The 17,607-nt window shown below is 41.8% G+C and overlaps 1 protein-coding gene across 4 annotated transcripts in view; it reads right to left on the bottom strand.

The window, feature by feature from the left end:
* The window catches only part of GLRA2 (glycine receptor alpha 2), a 176,297-nt gene continuing 158,690 nt past the window's right edge, over positions 1–17,607 (bottom strand). For all 4 annotated transcript variants that reach the window (XM_040468234.1, XM_040468233.1, XM_040468235.1 and 1 more), the window contains one exon: positions 1–678. In XM_040468234.1, coding sequence (XP_040324168.1) covers positions 400–678 — 279 coding nt within the window. In that variant the 3' untranslated portion in view covers positions 1–399. The remainder of the gene's footprint in view (positions 679–17,607) is intronic.

Here is a 17,607-nt window from a genome sequence, read left to right as displayed (position 1 = left end):
TGTGTGTGTGTGTGTGTGTGTGTGTGTGTGTGTGTGTGTGTGTGTGTTTTAAGCTAACTTTTCAGTACCAGAATTAGTCAAAACCAAACCAAATAGCTCTCAAGCACTTGACCTTGCATATCCTGTCTAATTAATACATCACCTGAAATAACAACGCTAAAGACTATGAAGGGAATTATGCTCACGTGATTCTGCAACACCTTAATTTTGTGCAAACATTTTCCGTCATTGCCCAGATAACTTATCTTTATTCATGTACGTGCCAGGAAACCTGCCCTCATGATCTTCCCTCCCCCCTCCCTTAGTCATCTCCTCTGTCAAAGTGATAGAAAGACAATTTCACTGTGTATTTACAAGCACAACAATTAGGCAAGAAAGTCCAGGGTCCGAAGGGCACATCTATTTCTTGTGGACATCTTCATGCCGAATGATCTTGTATGTGATCCAGTAAAAGATGTTGAAAATGAGGAAGGCCAATGGGAAGGCAGCTCGAGATATCGTGTCAATCCTTTTTGCCCGGTCCACAAACTTCTTCTTGATGGCATCTGCATCTTTTGGGGGTTGTGGGAGCGGGTTGGCAGGTGTGGCCTTGACAGCTGTTCCATCTTTCACTTGGAGGCAGTGACCCATCCCATAACCACTGAAATTAAAACGACTTTCACGAGTAACATCTTCTTCCTGGGAGAATAAAGACAGAGGAAGCACAGATTGGTTGTCAGTCAAATCAGATGGAAGATGCTTAAAATTCTTCAGAAGTAAAAGGATAAATCACAGTTAACTGGTAGTGTGGGAGGCTTTGGGAATGTGGAATTCTCTTTCAAGTTCAACTCAATTATTCATGGAACAGATACAGTTCATTAAATTTCAGGCTGAGAGATTAAGAGTAAGAATCATGACTTTGTGGTCATTTTAATTAATTAAACAGAAACACATTATATTCAGCACTGACTTTCCCCAAATCTGGTTTATTAATCCATAACTTTGAATGAACTATTTAAAAAATTTTTTTTACATTTATTCATTTTTGCGAGACAGAGAGAGACAGAACACAAGTGGGGGAGGGGCAGAGAGAGAGGGAGACAGAATCCGAAGCAGGCTCCAGGCTCTGAGCCGTCAGCACAGAGTCCAACACGGGGCTCAAACTCACAAACAGTGAGATCATGTCCTGAGCCGAAGTTGGACGCTTAACCGACTGAGCCACCCAGGTGCCCCTGAATGAACTATTTTAAAGCCCAGTCTCCAAATCCCAATTTTATACTCCATGTAGAGCACCATTTGTTCATTTACTCATTCACGCTTCATTCACTCATTCAAAAAATCATTTACTGAATCCCTGCTGTGTACCTGGCGCTAAGCTAGGAACTTCTAGTTTTGTGGCCCATTCATAGCCTAGTTCCTTCCATTAACATTGGCTTTAAGGTTAATATTAGATCTAATATTAACCCCTTATATGCATACTTGTTTCCCCTCTGGTCTTCTAGTTGATCTCAGTTATATATCAGAGATTAAACATCCACTATGTGATGTTGAATATTTTGACCATGACTGATTTTTCTGGTGTCGATTTTTTTTAGGTGATCCAATTTTTAAAATTGTTTTATTTTCTAATATTGTTAGTACACAATATTAGTTTCAGGTGTGCAACACAGTGATTCAGCAATTCTATACATTATTCATTGCTCATCACGATAAGTGTACTCCTTAATCTGTATCACCTATCTCACCTATCCCCCTCATACCTCCTCTGGGAACCATCAGTTTGTTCTCTACAGTTAAGAGTCTGTTTCTTGATCTGATTCTCTCTCTCTGTCTTCCCTTTGCTCATTTGTTTTGTTTCTTAAATTCCACATATGAGTGAAATTATATGGTATTTGTCTTTCTCTGACTGACTTTTTCACTTAGCATTGTACTTTCTAGCTCCATCCATGTCGTTGCAAATGGCAAGCTTTCATTCTTTTTTACGGCTGAGTAATACTCCATTGTGTGTGTGTGTACACAACATCTTCTTTATGCATTCATCAATCGATGGACACTTGGGCTGCTTCCATAATTTAGCTATTGTAAATAATGCTGCCATAAATATAGAGGTGAATGTATCCCTAAGAATTAGTGTTTTTGTATTCTTTGGGTACATCGTAGTGTGATTGCTGGATTATAGGGTAGTTCTATTTTTAACTTTTTGAGGAACTTCCATACTGTTTTCTAGAGTGGCTACACCAGTTTGCATTCCCACCAACAGTGCCTGAGGGTTCCCTTTTCTCCATATCCTCACCAACACTTGTTTTCTAGTGTGAATTTTTATCATTGATTCTTTTGTTAGTTATCTCTACCATATTTAAACACGGGTCATTTTAGCAGATGTCAGTGGTATTTTGTGTTGATTACTTCAACGTGAATTAGATAAAAGACTGAAAAAGTATAACCTCAGGGTAAAGTGCAGATAGCCTTAGTAGAGTCAAACGTATGGAATCTTGGTGTGTGGTTGGGTCAAAATGGTGGAGTCGAAAGAGTGGAATTGAAATGACCTACTTAATAAAAGTTTAGTTCTAAATAACCATCGATTGAATCTTCTTTGGAAACTAGTTCACTGCCTTCCACAATACTGTACAACCCCTGGGAATCACCAAAGGCACTGCACTTTTTATTTTGCCAGATAATAACAATGGTTATGTTTCCCAAAACACAGGAGAACTTGGTATTAATTTTATTTCATGAGTTTGTATTGCACATCAGTTGTGCCTTAAGCCACATATAAAAGATATACTGAATGTTTATTTATTTATTTTGAGAGAGAGACAGAGAGAGAGAAGGAAGGAGAGGAAGGAAGGAGAGAATCCCAAGCAGGCTCCACACTGTCAGTGCAGAGCCCTACGTGGGGCTCGAACTCACAGACCGTGAGATCATGACCTGAACTGAAACCAAGAGTCAGGTGCTTAACCGACTGAGCTCCTCAGACGGCCCCTGAGTGAAGTACTTTTAACATGATATGAATGAGAGCCCAACTGTAATTCAAGTGGTACAGCAAGGACAAATTTTTATCAGGAAAATCAGACTAGAGCTCTTAGAATAAAGTAACTGTAAAACTACCTTTATAATATCATCTCAGTACTTTTATTTATATGGGATTGTCCTATACAAGTTGGTTCAAGATACTCTGTCTTATTTCTTAACAAAATGTATTAAGGAATTTCTCATGCAACAATGAATTATTGAGTGTTGAGTCTATGGCGGGCATTTTGCTAGGTACTCAGAAACAGTTGATGAAGTTGGATAAGAGCCCTACTTGCATGGAACTTTCAGAACCCACTGGAAGTGTTCAACCTCAAGGTGTTATCATATAAGGTAACTGGCTAAGAAAACTGAGCCTGACATTAGAGTACTTTCATGTGCCCAGCTATCTATATAAGCTCAATAATGAAGACTTTAATTGGACTCAGATTCAAATATTGAATCTGTTTTCTTTGCCTTAAAATGTGAATGGTAGAGGCGCCTGGGTGGCTCAGTCGGTTGAGCGTCTAACTCTTGATTTCGGCTCAGGTCGCGATCTCACAGTTTGTGGGATAGAGTTCCCGCTCTTAGTGCAGAGCCTGCTTGGGATTCTCTCTCTTCCTTTCTCCCTGCCCCTCCCCTCAAAACAAATAAATAAACATAAAAAAATAAAGAATGAAGTTCTAAATGAAGTATTTAAAAAGGTATTTTTAAATATGGAATAAATAGATATATTAAGCATTGCAGTGCTATCAGAAGACTTATTCAGTCCTTAGCAAGAAAGGAAGCACACAGGTCATTAGAGGGAGGGGACTTAGGAGTCACATGGGTTATAGGCGGTCTTGACTTTCTATTACCAACTGGTAATTAGATCTCAACTACTGAGTGAGAGAAGTAGAAACTGTGTCAGTTGGTTTAGTAAAGAGAGATACAGACTAGGAATTTGGATATTTGGGTTCTAGCTCAGGCTCCAAGGGTTGTAAGCTGCTGTTGATCTTAAGCAAGCTCTTTATTTTTTAAAGGCCCAGGGATCTCATACCAAAAATATCAAGGCTGGACTAGATTTATGGGCCTCAGCTTTGACCATTGGGGAACTTTTACAAGTATATGCATGCCTGCCTCGCCTCCTCACTCCTTCCAGATCAAATGAATTAGAATCTCTAGGGCGATTTAAAATCCAGTGACCCTGATGCAGAAGGTTGGAAACCAGTGGCCTCGATGAGCTCTAAGGTCCAGCTCTAAAATGTGGAAACTATTCTATATTATTAAGTCTAAAATTACTTTTCATAATGGAAACTATTCCTCAAAGTACATTTCCCCTTATCTGCCTAAATTTACTGTGCTGTTTTTCCTTTCCATATCTGTAGAATCTTGCAAATTGCTGTTCTCACCTCTATAAACATTTAGAAACTCACGATTAAGCATATAGTTCACTGCCTACGTGAGATAAGATTCTTTTTAAATTCCTGGATCCCTGAAGCAACAGGAAAGGTGGTTAGCTAGTAAACTGCTTTAGCACGCAGAACAAAAGGAAACCTAAATACCCACATCCATGTTTCTTTTCAGACTGACTCATTCATTTAGTTTCTGTAGTCTTGCCTCACATACTGTGAATGGACAGCTGAAGAGATGAACTCATCCGATGAAAGACCAGAGCTAGAGTAGAATGATGCCAGCTTGGGTTCTCATTATGTTGTCCGGTGCCCAACAAACCGTGGGTGCTTAATAAACGTTTGTTGCGTAATGAACAAAAGGGAATTTTAAGAGGGTTTTTTTCTGCTCTTAAAAATACTTTCCTCATTCATTCAGCAGTACTTCCAATTATGCTTATGAGCATAGTTACAGCTAATTAAATCCATTCTTTAAAATCCTCCATCGCAAAAAATAAATTTGTCGTAGGTAGGAGTTATCCATTTAATTTTTCATATGCAGGAGATACGAATGCTAGTTTAAGGGTCTTCTTATTCACCATTATGACTCATCCGACGCATTTTAAATACAGAACCTTAAATTCTCCACATCAAACGGTATGGTTTTGATTCAGAAAACATAATTGCAACAATTTGAGTTTCTGTGTTATAATGAATGACTAATTGCCTTTATAACAGGTTCAGCATAAAATGTTATGGTAATATGGCAGGATTCCTATATGAGGGTAAGAAGGAGATGAGCTTGAGTCAGGGATAAGCTGACGCTAAAATAAAGAGCAATCTGTAGGCACAGCTCAGTTGAACATATTCACAGGGAGAATCAGATCTTCCCAGTAAGGAAAGAATCTTACTCAGATATTCTCCACTTCTTCTAATTAGCCGGGAAACTGATTAGTTAAGTATTGCTGCTGACCCACCATCTTCAGTAACTTTGAACAGTAAATACTTCTAGCTCACTCTCTTTGGTTATGCACTGATTAAATTCCCACAGAAAATGAATCATCCCAAGCTTCAATATGTTCAATTTCTATATCCCACTCCTAGAAAATCTCCTTAAGTCCTGTCCTGCCGCATGAAGCACTGCCATGGCACCATGCAACTCATTTGAGATTTATTATTTTATTTAATTCAGGCCTCACTTTTACTTACTGTAAAGTTTACTCATTTCTGTGTCTGTAATACCTCCTGTCTAGATGTGAAATTGGACCTAAAGCTCACCAGAATTGCAATGTAGCGAATTGTTCGTCAGAAGCGAATGATTTCAATATAATTAAAGGACATGGCATTTATAAAATGAAAGATTTTAGTGGAGCTCATGGTTCCAATTTTTCTCTTATACCCTAGAAAGGAGGAAAGAAAAGGACTCCTAAAAACTGGTGTAGGGGATAGTTCTTTCCATCACATTTCTCACCCAGATTCTTTGATTGGACCCAGGCTCTCTTCTGTTGGAACAGGAAAGGGCTCAGTTGGAAATGAAGGTTGTATGTAGTAAGCCTCGATCAATACGGGGACATAATGGAGTCTCTGGCCCTCCTTAGAAAACACTGTGAGTCCAAAACCCAGCAGGTGTTCACCAAAAAAGTCCCCTGAGCAAATGAAGGTTGGATAATGTTTAGCTGTAAGGCCTGCTGATTTCTATTACCTGGACTTGGGTGGCAGGGATGGCCTTGAGAAATTCTCAAGTCTTGCAGCCTCAATTTCCTCCTTTGTGTCACAGGGACTTGGGGATCAATACGAATAATAAATAAGTATAATTTTTTGATTATAACTATGTACTAAGCACTTAAAACCACAGTCAGTCCTGTCACCAAACTGACCATGGAAATCACATGCTTTCAGGAGAAACCGAGACTGGGGAAAGTCACGTGACTTCCCCAAATTATATTACTAATGTTGAAGCTGAGATTCAAATCCAAGTCTTTCTGATCCCCTGTCTGATTCCAAGGACTCTGGAAGTCTTTGAGTTTTATGAATTTTTCCCTATCAAACCCCAAATAGCTTCATTTAAGATTATGGATGAAGACTCTGACTGAACTTGCAGAACAACAAATTTAAAGTAAACCAAATATGACCCTTTGTTGATTAATGAGTTGTGGTAAAGTGAATTAAAACTGTCAAAGTGTCCTTCTGGCAGACAGTCCATAGCAATTTTTCCAGAAGAAAACTTATCATTGGAGCATCTCTTTTCAGTGCATCATATTGCTATATTAATTTTTGCACAAGGAACCTTCTGGTATTCATTTTTTGAGCACTTGCCATTCGTGAATTTGTATTTCCAACAAATATTCATTGAGGACCTGTTATGTGCTGGGTATGTGGTGGGACTAGAGCAGTAAACAAGAAGGTGAAGTTTCGGGTTTTTTGGAGTTTACATTCTATTGGGGAAAACAGGCAGTAACAAGGAAAGAAATGACGTATGCACACGCACAAACACATTATCCTACATATACATATATACATATATGTATACACACATACAAGATATTCCCAGACACTCACTCACACACACACACACACACACACACGCACACACACACACACACACATGGATATATGATTTTTGAAGAAAAACAATCAAGGTAAGAGACTTAGGAGAGATGAGTGGCAGAGAGGGTGTTTTAGATTGAGTAGTCAGACAGAAAATGCCTAAGGAGATGCCAGGCACTGTGCCATTTGCGAGGGACCCAGTGGTAAGCAAAACAGATCAAATTCTTTTCGTCAAGGAGCTCACAATCTTGATGTAGACAAATGTAAATAAAATAATCACAGGAATACATAATTAGAAACGCTGATAAGGGCTCTGAAGGATAGGTACAGGGTACTATGCGAGCTTATTAATGGGGGACCTGACCTAATCTGGCAGATAGGAGAAGCTTTTCCCTGAGAAAGTGACATTTTGTTAGAGACTTGAAAAATCAAAGGCATTAAAGACGTGAAGGCAGAGTTGAGAGATGTCTCACATGGGAGGGTTTGCTGCAATGGAGAGGGGGCAGGAAGGCTCCTGGAATGCAGGGGCAAAGTGGAGTGAGACAAGGTGTCACAAGTGACCAGGGGCTGGGTCATGTAGGGCCTTGCAAACCACACTGCCTGTTTGGGGCTTTATTTTGAGAACCATGGGAACCAAAAGATGAATAAGACCTTGGTTTGTTTTTTTTTGTTTATTTTTTGGGTTTTTTTTGTGGGGTGTATAGAGAATAACATAAGACATATGCTTGAGATACATACAAAGATTTATTGGTGGTCAGATGTGCCTCAAGTCTCCAGAATTAGTGAGGGTATCCATGGTAATGTAGCTGACATATACAAGGCAATGTGCAAATCATCTATGATTGCCCTAATCTGGAAAAGACTGTTTAGCTACCTATTGCTTTTTAGGATACATTTCCAATTTTCCTTTTTATTATTTAAAAATTTTTGCTTCCCAATTATGTTAAAGAATAGGTAGTCAGGAACTCTGGATTTTGATAGCTGATTTCCACTATTGTCTTCAGTCACTAGAGGGTGAACTCCTGAGAGTATGCAAAGTCACCTCTGTAACCCCATCCCCCGGTATGGTGCTAGTCCTGTGACAGTTATTCAGTAACTGTGCTTGCAGTGATCCTCTTGATTCTGAGTAAAGGTTCAGAAAGGATAAGTTCCCTGGGGGAGAGAAAGGGCTAGTGATCGTCTCTTAGTTGATCTCCCTCTCTTTGCCAGTTGCAGTCCTTTCTGCAGCCTCTGGGTCAATATTCCTCAAAGAACTTTCATCCCTATCCCTCTCACTACAGACTCGATAGCCTTGTGGCCGACTCTTGATTTGGGCTCAGGTCATGATCCCAGGGTCGTGGGATCAAGCCCCATGTTGGGCTCCAGGCTGAGCGTGGAGCTTCAGATTCTTAAGATTCTCTCTCTCTCTCTCTCTCTCTCTCTCTCTCTCTCTCTCTCTCTCTCTCCCTCTGCCCCTCACCCCCCCCTTGTGCTTTCTCCTTCTCAAATAAATAAATAAATAAATAAATAAAACAGGTATTTGTGGTCTATATTTGAAACACTGTCCATTTTTTTGGCCCACCATTAAACTAGTGACCAGCCCAGATAGTGTGAAAATACATAAATTTAGATCAAACTCATGAACAATCTTAGCAAAAACTATATGCTTACTTGCAAAGAAAATAAATGGCATAGACAAACATGCCAAAATACAAAGAAACATTTTTCATTTATCCATCTATTTGGAAGTCAAAATAATAATGCTAGGCAAATGAAAAGACAGTATATGTTAGATATATGCAAATATTTCATCAAATAAATTAGACCTTATCAGTTATTTCCCCTAGCAAAAGACTAAGGAGTATTTGCATAATATTAAGGGTATTTGAACTGACATGCCATCCATTTGGGTTGGTGAGGAGAATGAAATTCCTGTAGATCTGTTGTCCTCACCAAACATTGGTTTTATCTTATGAAATTCTAATTAATGGAACATTTTTTTTCACAGATCTCTTAAATCACCACCTGCACCGTGGTCCTGCATCTCACTTAGCCACCCTTACACAAAGTCTCCTTCATTGCCTCGGTCACATGACTTGGTTTACAAGTCTCCATATGAAAACAAAAGCCCCCTGGGCCTCTTATTCAGGACAAAGCTCACCTTCAGTAACCACGGAGAAATAGTGGGCAAGGAGGACAAACGGAACTCAGCTGTGCTATGAGCTGGGATTCCAGAACTGATGTTGCCACAGCTTACAAATGCCTTGCCAGGGGTTGGGACCCAGGGATGGCATTGGGCTAAGACTCCCAGTTATCCACAAAAACCCATTTTTCTAAGATTTCCAGTGGTGGATCCTCTTTACCTCAGGACTTTTTAACTGCGGCACTATTGACACTTAGGACCAGGTAATTACTTGTGGTAGGGAGCTGTGTTGTGTATTTTAGGATATTTAGCAGCAGCCCTGGCTGCTACCCACGAGATGCAAGTAGCACCCTTCCTTCCAAGTTGTGACGATGAAAAAATGTCCCTGGACATCGCCACACACTGCAAAATCACCCCAACTTAAGAGACCCTGTTTTAGCCGGCCACACATGCGCACATGGGGAGACTGCATTTTCTAGCCTCCCTTGCACCTGCAGGGGGCTATGCAACACACCTAGGACCAGCAAGCCCAGTCAGCCCAATCTCCAAACCAGAATGTAGTCACCTTTTACTCCCCCCAATGCTACATTCTGGTCTGAGCCACCCAATGGTGGCTCATCAGAACTGTGCCCACCAGAATTATTTTAATAGTCTTCTTCCTGGTCCCCTGGCTTCCAGACCCTCTCTCCCAACAATAATATCTATTCTCAGTGCAGCAACTAGAGGGATCCTGTGAAAATGTGAGTCAAGTCAGATCTTCATCAGTTCAAAACTCTCCAGTGGGTCTCACCTCACTCAGTAAAAGACAAGTCCTTGCAATGTCCCCGTTACCTCTCAGACCTTAACTCCTGCTGCTCGTCTTCTAGCCCAGATGTCAGCAGACCTTTTCTGTGAAAAGGTTGAGACTCCATGGGCCATACAGTCTCTGAGGTATATGTCTTTTCGATGTATATTTTGAGTCTAATTTTCTAAAGTGCAATACATACTTCACTCTACTTTGGACCACACCTCACCTACAGCACCATACTTTTAATGGACTGGAAGTCCATTATTTAAAAGTAATTGTTTGATTTTTGGGTCAATATCTATAAAGCAGAAATATTTTTACTTAATGTCAGCTGTAGTCCTAGAGAGTGGTTCAGAAATCGATAACATGCTGGTGATGTTTCGATTCCTCAAGAGCAAGGCCGTTTCTTGTGTCTGGAAATTCTTTCCTCGTAGTCTCTGTCAATTCTGGTCTAGCTAGAATGCTCAGAAGACACCCGAAAATCTAAGAAGCATGAAGGGGAACATCCTCCATCTGGAGTATGAGCTGTTCGATTATTAACATAGTTTGCCATCTGTTCAGGGTGCAAACAAAGTGAACATTGAAACTGTCTACAGAGCACAGCCTGAAAGGGACGGGTGATCAGAGGACGAGCCCTCTGCCAAAAGAAAAACAAGAACAGCAACAGCCACAAAATCACACCAAGCATTTACTTGCTTTCTCACTTGGGTGATTGTGACTCTGCCAAATTCTCCAGACCATTTATGTGCTCCAGTCCCTCTCTCCCTCCCTCCTGTCCTCTCTCTCTCTCTCTCTTTCCCCCTTTCTCTCCATATATACACTTAGTGTCAAAAAGCGATTACTCTATGGGATTATCTTTACCTGGCACTGCTATTCCTGTACAAGAGCCTGCCTAAAGCTGGTGAAAACTACACTTCCCAGAATTCCCTTCTTGATTGGCTCCAGGTTAAGGTTTCTCCGCGTGAGAGGAATCTGAGAAATTTCAAAAGTGGAAGGGAGGCAGAGGCTATTATTTTTGGAAGTCTGAGGATGTCAGATGAGGCTGCTTTGTTAGATGTTGTGGAATAACAGATGTTTCTGTGGGCCCGCATTTTATGATCTCACTTTCCAGGCTGGATATGGTGGCTTCTCAGATTTCCCTGTGAATACCTTCTTTTCGACCCAGAGCTTCAGGTTCAAGTCCTTTTTTTCTGGCTATAGCCTTCTAGACCTTCATTCCTGTAGTTACTCTCATATTAATATAAACCCTAATATCTATATTAAACCCCTTGTTCTGGTAGTATATTAGTGTCTCTGTTTTCGTGACCAAATCCAGATACAGATATACAGGGACTCAAGGCTTATAAGTACAAAACACCATTTGAATGCAAGTTACTATAGTTTTATTCAATTAAGATTTATTAAGCATTATAATGCACCAAACATTGAAAAGAAGTAAGGATAAAAGAGACCGAGTCCTGCCCTTGAAGTCAGTGTGGGATTGTTTGGGGTGGGGGAGTGTTAGAACATGTGGACCAGTGGTTCTCAACCAAGAGTGATTCCACCCACTAGGGGATATGGGCAATGTCTGGAGACATTTTTTAGTTGTCATAATGGGGGAGACGATGCTATTGGCATCTAGAGGGTAGAGGCCAGGATACTGCTGAACATCCTACAATGCACAGGACACTCCCCCACAGCAAAGCATGAATTATCTAGCTTCAGATTTCCGTAGTGCTGAGGTTGGGAAACACTGATACACACAAATGATTCCAATATAATGTGATATCTGCTGTGGTAAAGGAATGTACAGACCAATAGCATACTGTGGAAGGGGTAATGTTAGGCTGGAATAACTAAAGGGAAGTTAGATGGCATTGTTTGTCTAATAGCACCTTGAAACGCACTGCCTCTGGAAGATACATAAGAGTATTACAGATATGTTACAGAAAAGCGATTGATGTAAAGGCAGCCTCATTTTGTTAACTGAGCCTACTTTTTAGTGCAACTACAGAGCAGCTCAAAGGCACCTGTCTGTGCCATTTGGCCAGGAGTTAGTATCTTTTAATCTTCCCGTATTTTAATCGGGGAGGATTTGTTAAGAAAGACAGAAACCTGCTTCGCAGTTGCTTAAATAAATGGGGAATTTCTTTAAGAAATTACTATACAAAATATCGTAAGAAAATCTCATGAATCTCCAAGGACAGGGAAGCAGTGCCCTGTAAAGGTAAGAAGCCTGACTTCTGGATCCAGAACTCCTGATTTCAAATTTTGGCTCTGCCTCTAACCAGTGTGGGAGCTGGGTAAGTCACTCAGTCCTCTACATGCCTCAGTCTCCTCTTCAGTAAAAGAGAAATAATGGCATCTTCCTTACAGGGTTTTAGAAAGGATTCAGTGTGATAGTGCACATTAAGGGCTTATAGCAGTGCCTGGTATACAAAACTATTCAATAGATGAGAGGCATGATGAGGATATTGACGATGGTGTGAGCAGGTCTCCCCAGCCCAGGAACTCCAGTGAGCAAGTCAGGAAATGCGATTATTCTCAAACTTGCATGGCTGTTCTTCTCTCCCATTTCTGCTTTTCTCTTTTCAGCTTCCATTACTTATGCATGTTTCAGCTGGGCCAACCCAGCCTCAACCCTGTGGGAACCTTGTCAACTCAAGTCCTTACTATCATCTAATCAGAGTACTCTTCATTCAAATTCTTGAAAGAGAGAATTTCAGGGACACCTGGGAGCCTCAGTCGGTTAAGCGTCCGACTTCGGCTCAGGTCATGATCTCGTGGTCCGTGAGTTCGAGCCCCACGTCGGGCTCTGGGCTGACCACTCAGAGCCTGGAGCCTGTTTCTGATTCTGTGTCTCCCTCTCTCTCTGACCCTCCCCCGTTTATGCTCTGTCTCTCTCTGTCTCAAAAAATAAATAAACGTTAAAAAAAGAAAGAGAGAATTTCATTGATATCCCAGCTTATGGACTGTTGTCCTTGGGTCATTGGATAGGAAGAGGGGTAAGACATACAAACAGGATAGCCTTGAGGGCAGGGTAAGGTGCAAGGCGCTGATGTCCCTGAAAGCACACCACTTGAGGAACCATAGAAGGAACAGAGAGAGGCTGACCTTAGAAACAGATGAGTCTGGCTTATGTTAATAGCTCCAAGATTGCTAATTAGAGACAATTGGTTGACATTACAGGGGACAGAATTCAACTCATTTGTGGAAGGAAGTTAAAACTCACTTTCAACAACTGTGTGACTGAACGTGGAGCACAACAACTTGGAAGGTAATGACTTCCTTGTTGCTAAAGGTATTCAAGTGTTTAATCATTTGTTGGAGATGTTGGGTATAGAGGTACCGTGTGGGTAAGCAACTAGGTGACCATTTATGTACGTACTAACTGTGGTAGTCTGTGATCGTGTATGAAAATTGCTGAGGCTTATAAGAAGCCTAGAAGAGGAAGACACGTTGAAGATGCTGACCCATGTGCAGTTAAGATATATTCAATAGGCTGTGCCCTGCTATGACCGTCCTTGATCTCCTGGAAGTTTCTAGTCATTCTGATCCATTTTGAGAAACCCTTCTCTATTATAATCAACCCCACAGGAATGGTTTGTTTCGGGTGTATTTTCTCTTTCAGTTATCTTTGACTTGCAAAATATTTTATTTTATTATTTCTAAGGATTTCATTTAAGCAGCAAGCCCCTTCTAATTCAAAATTGGAATTTTGAAGATTCTAATATAGCATATGTAAAACAGAATATGAAATAAGCCCCCAAATAGTAACGTATAACCTCACATTACATAAAGAATTAGGCACTGAATGGATGTATTTTTGGAGGTCAACACACCATGTTCCTGGAGTCCTACCTTTATTCCCTTTTGACAGCCTAGAGGCTGCAAGCAGTAATATCAGCCTTCCAAGTAGCCACCTCTTTCCTTCTTCTCTTCCCACCCTGTGCTCAATTTCTGCTGAAAGGAGCTCAGAGGGAGAGGAGTCAGTGCTATTGGGCGTCAAGGTTTGGTGAGCTGGTTGTCGCTGCAGGGAGCTAAGTAAAACTCCAGAGCTGAGGGCTCAATCAATAGGGTTGGTTCTATGTTTGGTCTTGCCCTTGGTCCCTTCCTCTCAACTTTGAAGAGACGTCATGATGAAATCACCCAGGTGTGACCTGGAGAAGCATTAGGTGCTTTTGACAGAGGGGCAGTGAGGCCTAGCCTGAGGAAAGAGACCTCGGTGGGACAGCACTTCATTTTCCACAGCTGCAGAACAGACCTATTTTCTGCAAAACTATAAACCTGCTTTCTCTGGCCAGTCATGATTCCCTTCTGAATTTGAATGATCCCGATAAGCTGGGTCTTCTCAAATGAATATGGACTGTAGGTTCTATTGTAAAATTAGCAGTTCCTGAAGCATGTGAGCACCGTAAACCGTCAGGAGGCACTTGCGTGGCGCTTCTCCCAAGGACATGGCAAAGCAGGGAAGTGAACCAGAAACACAATCTCTGCTCCATTATTCTGGATTATTACTTAGTTTTGCAGATCATCTCTGCCCTAGCTCTCTTCTCCCTTCCCTGCAACTGTTTGCTCACTAGCACTTTGATTCTAGCTTCTGGCAAGCAACTCTTACAAAAAAAAAAAAAAAAGAAAAAGAAAGAAATAGAAGAAAGAACAATGGAAAATAATAGGTAAAATGAGGTGCCCCCCCCTTGGAGTATCTGTAGTGTATCTCCATGATCTCCCCTTCCCTCTGCTTCATTACTATGGTTACCAGATTTAAGATTTCAGACAGAAACTTGTCTGTAGGCCTGGAGGGAAGATTGATTGCAACAAACACAGAAGACAGAGATTGGGCCCAATTTGAAAATAGTATCGCTCTCTGTTGATCTAATTGTTAACCAGTTGAGTTTCTGGTTAATAAAGTGGTTGAAGCTATGTCGAATCTGCGTCCTTGTCCCTTTCCTTTTCAAAGATGTCAGTACAAAAGTCCTAATCAAAGGCAAAGAGTAAACCTTGTGTGGTTATAAGAAGATATATTTTCATGGAAAATAGACTTAAGTTCTGGGTAGGCACCTTTTCTGCCCTCAGCTTGGGCCTCCTTCTAAGGCAGATGTCACACCCAACTGAGGAGGACTCAGCTCTCAAGCTGCAGGCACAGGTTACCGCATGATGAGCCCACAGGGTCATGGGCATCCCAGTCCTCAGGTAGGGCGTAGGTGTGGGCTGGTAAGGCAGGCACGGGGGGCTCTGGGAGTTTGGGTGCGGTGCGGTAGTTAGTGCAAGGGCCACCTCCTGTCCCTGCCGTCAGACCCCAGCTGCTGGGCCTGTGACGGATTCCTCCATGTATCTGTGAAGGTTTACACCACAGAAGTTCTGGTGAACTTGTCCGCTTGGCCTGAGACAGGCTGGAAGCACCTTATTGCCATGACCCAAAGTAGGACACATATTTTCCAATGACATCCAGGACACGCACACACACAGAGACTCCCACACACGTTAGTTTATCTAATGGAAACCAAAGTTTCACACAGTCGTATTTGCTTTCCCAAAACGGGATGCATGCCGATATTTTCTAATTTTCTCCCAGTGTTTATTTTTCAAAAAAGCTGCTGTTGAGCTACTGAACTGGCTTCACGACCCACAAGTCCATCATACCCCACGGTTTGAAAAGTACTGCATTTAATGGTCTTAATTGGCTTCTTCACTGTCAGTTCTCATTCGTCAAATATTTACTGAGCGTCTAACATATGATAGGCCTGTGGTAGGCATGGGGAAATCTAAGAGAGAGACTTCTAAGTAAATACCTAGGAGAGTCTTGACAAAGAGTCAGCTGTTCCGTTGAAACTCATTGCAGCCATAATCCGTCATGCTTAAGAAGGTGCTGGGACTTCACAGGAAATCTGAGAGGTGGCCTGCTATGTAGCAGGTGTTGTGCTTGGCCCTGAGACTTCCTGATGAGTCCTAGGTTCTATGTGTACCCGGCTTTTGGTTGATTTTTGCAATAAGGTAGCAGTAATGCTTCAGGTCTTCGGGAGCCTCTCGGAGCTTCTCGGGAGAAGAACCCCTCTGTTATGAGGCATGAGATCCAGTGTTCAAGATTTCTGAATTCACTTGTGTGCTTATCCAAGTTGCTTTCCTCCAGGATAGAGATGCAGACTCTGTTGGCAGAGATTGCCAGGCTCTTTATAATCAGGCCCCGATGGAGTTCGAGTCTCGTTTTCTGTTTCTTTTTTAATGTTTATTTATTTTTGAGAGGGCAGGGGCAGAGAGGGAGGGAGACAGAGGATTTGAAGCAGGCTCTGCACTGTCAGCCCCCCCATCCCCTGCCCCCCCTCGCGGGGCTCAAACTCAGGAACCACGAGATCATGACCTGAGCTGAAGTCAGACGTTTAACGGTCTGAGCCACCCAGATGCCCCTCGACTTTCACTTTCCATCATTTCTCATTCCATATCCTGTACTTGGGAAACTCTCTGTTCCCTCAGTGGCCCAAGCTTTTCCACATCTCTGGGCCTTTCCATGTCCTCTTCTTTCTGTCCAGTGGTTTTCTTTGACTTTTGTCTGCCTGCTGAATTACAGTTCAAACTTCCATCCTTAGCTCCAATTCTAGCTCTCTGCAGGAGGCTCTTTCCTCCTGCTTTTTCACCTGTTTAGTAGTAGCCCCACACCTTTTTTTTTGTATTCTATCCTAAATGCTTGCTTTTATTAGGTTGGCTTTTTAATTTTTTTTTAATGTTTATTTATTTTTGAAAGAGAGAGACAGAGCAGGATGGGGGAGGGACAGAGAGAGAGGGAGACACAGAATCTGAAGCAGGCTCCAGGCTCTGAGCTGTCAGCACAGACCCCGACGCGGGGCTCGAACTCACGGACCACGAGATCATGACCTGAGCCGAAGTCGGACGCTCAACCGACTGAGCCACTCAGGCGCCCTGAAGTTGGCTTTTAATAATACAGTTGTGAGTCTTTTGTGCACTAAACAGTAGGCAATTAATCAAAATAATACATAGGATCATTTTAAAGAGTCAGAGGACATTTTCCATGAAAAGGAGAAGATAAGTTTACATAAAGAGCTCATTCTATTCCAGGTAGCTGTCTGTTCCTTTTCCCACAGATTTGTGAGTTGGGCTAGAAGTTAGAGGCCAGTGGCCTGGATTCTTAAGAAGACGTAGCTATCTAAGTTTACAGTGTGTAACGTACTGTCTATGGGACAACGTGACAGGCTCATTGGATTAAAAGATGAATAATGAACAGCCCCTGATGTTTAGATTTCTGATGGCATTTTCCTGAGGGTTTTTATTTTTTTTTAATGTTTATTTATTATTGAGAGACAGAGCATGAGAATGGGAAGGAGCAGAGAGAGGAGACACAGAATCCAAAGCAGGCTCCAGGCTCTGAGCTGTCAGCACAGAGCCCAATGCGGGGCTCGAACTCACAGACCATGAGATCATGACCTGAGCCAAAGTCGGAGGCTTAACCAACGGAGCCGCCCAGGCGCCCCTTCCTGAGAGTTTTTTTTTTTTTTTTTTTTTTTTTAAAGAAAACAGGTGAAGGGAAGAGCAAGGAAATATTTGGTGACTGCTGGCTGTATGCGAGGCACTGTCGTTTACATGCATACTCTTGTTTACTTCTAATAGTAATTCCATGACAAAGGGCTTTATTAGACCCTTTTTACGGACGAGGAAACTAAGACCCAGAGTGATTTGACCATGGCTCACTCCAAATCACACAGCAAATATAGTACCAGCCAGGATCTGAATTCAGCCAGCAGGACTCCTGACAGCAGCTCATTTCCCTACACCTGCTTCTCTCTCACCTCTTTCTCTGTATG

This window comes from Herpailurus yagouaroundi, unplaced genomic scaffold (genome assembly GCF_014898765.1).
Source record: "Herpailurus yagouaroundi ecotype Mexico unplaced genomic scaffold, PumYag 67690, whole genome shotgun sequence".
NCBI lineage: Eukaryota > Metazoa > Chordata > Mammalia > Carnivora > Felidae > Herpailurus > Herpailurus yagouaroundi.
This window is presented reverse-complemented; position numbering and strand designations above follow the sequence as displayed.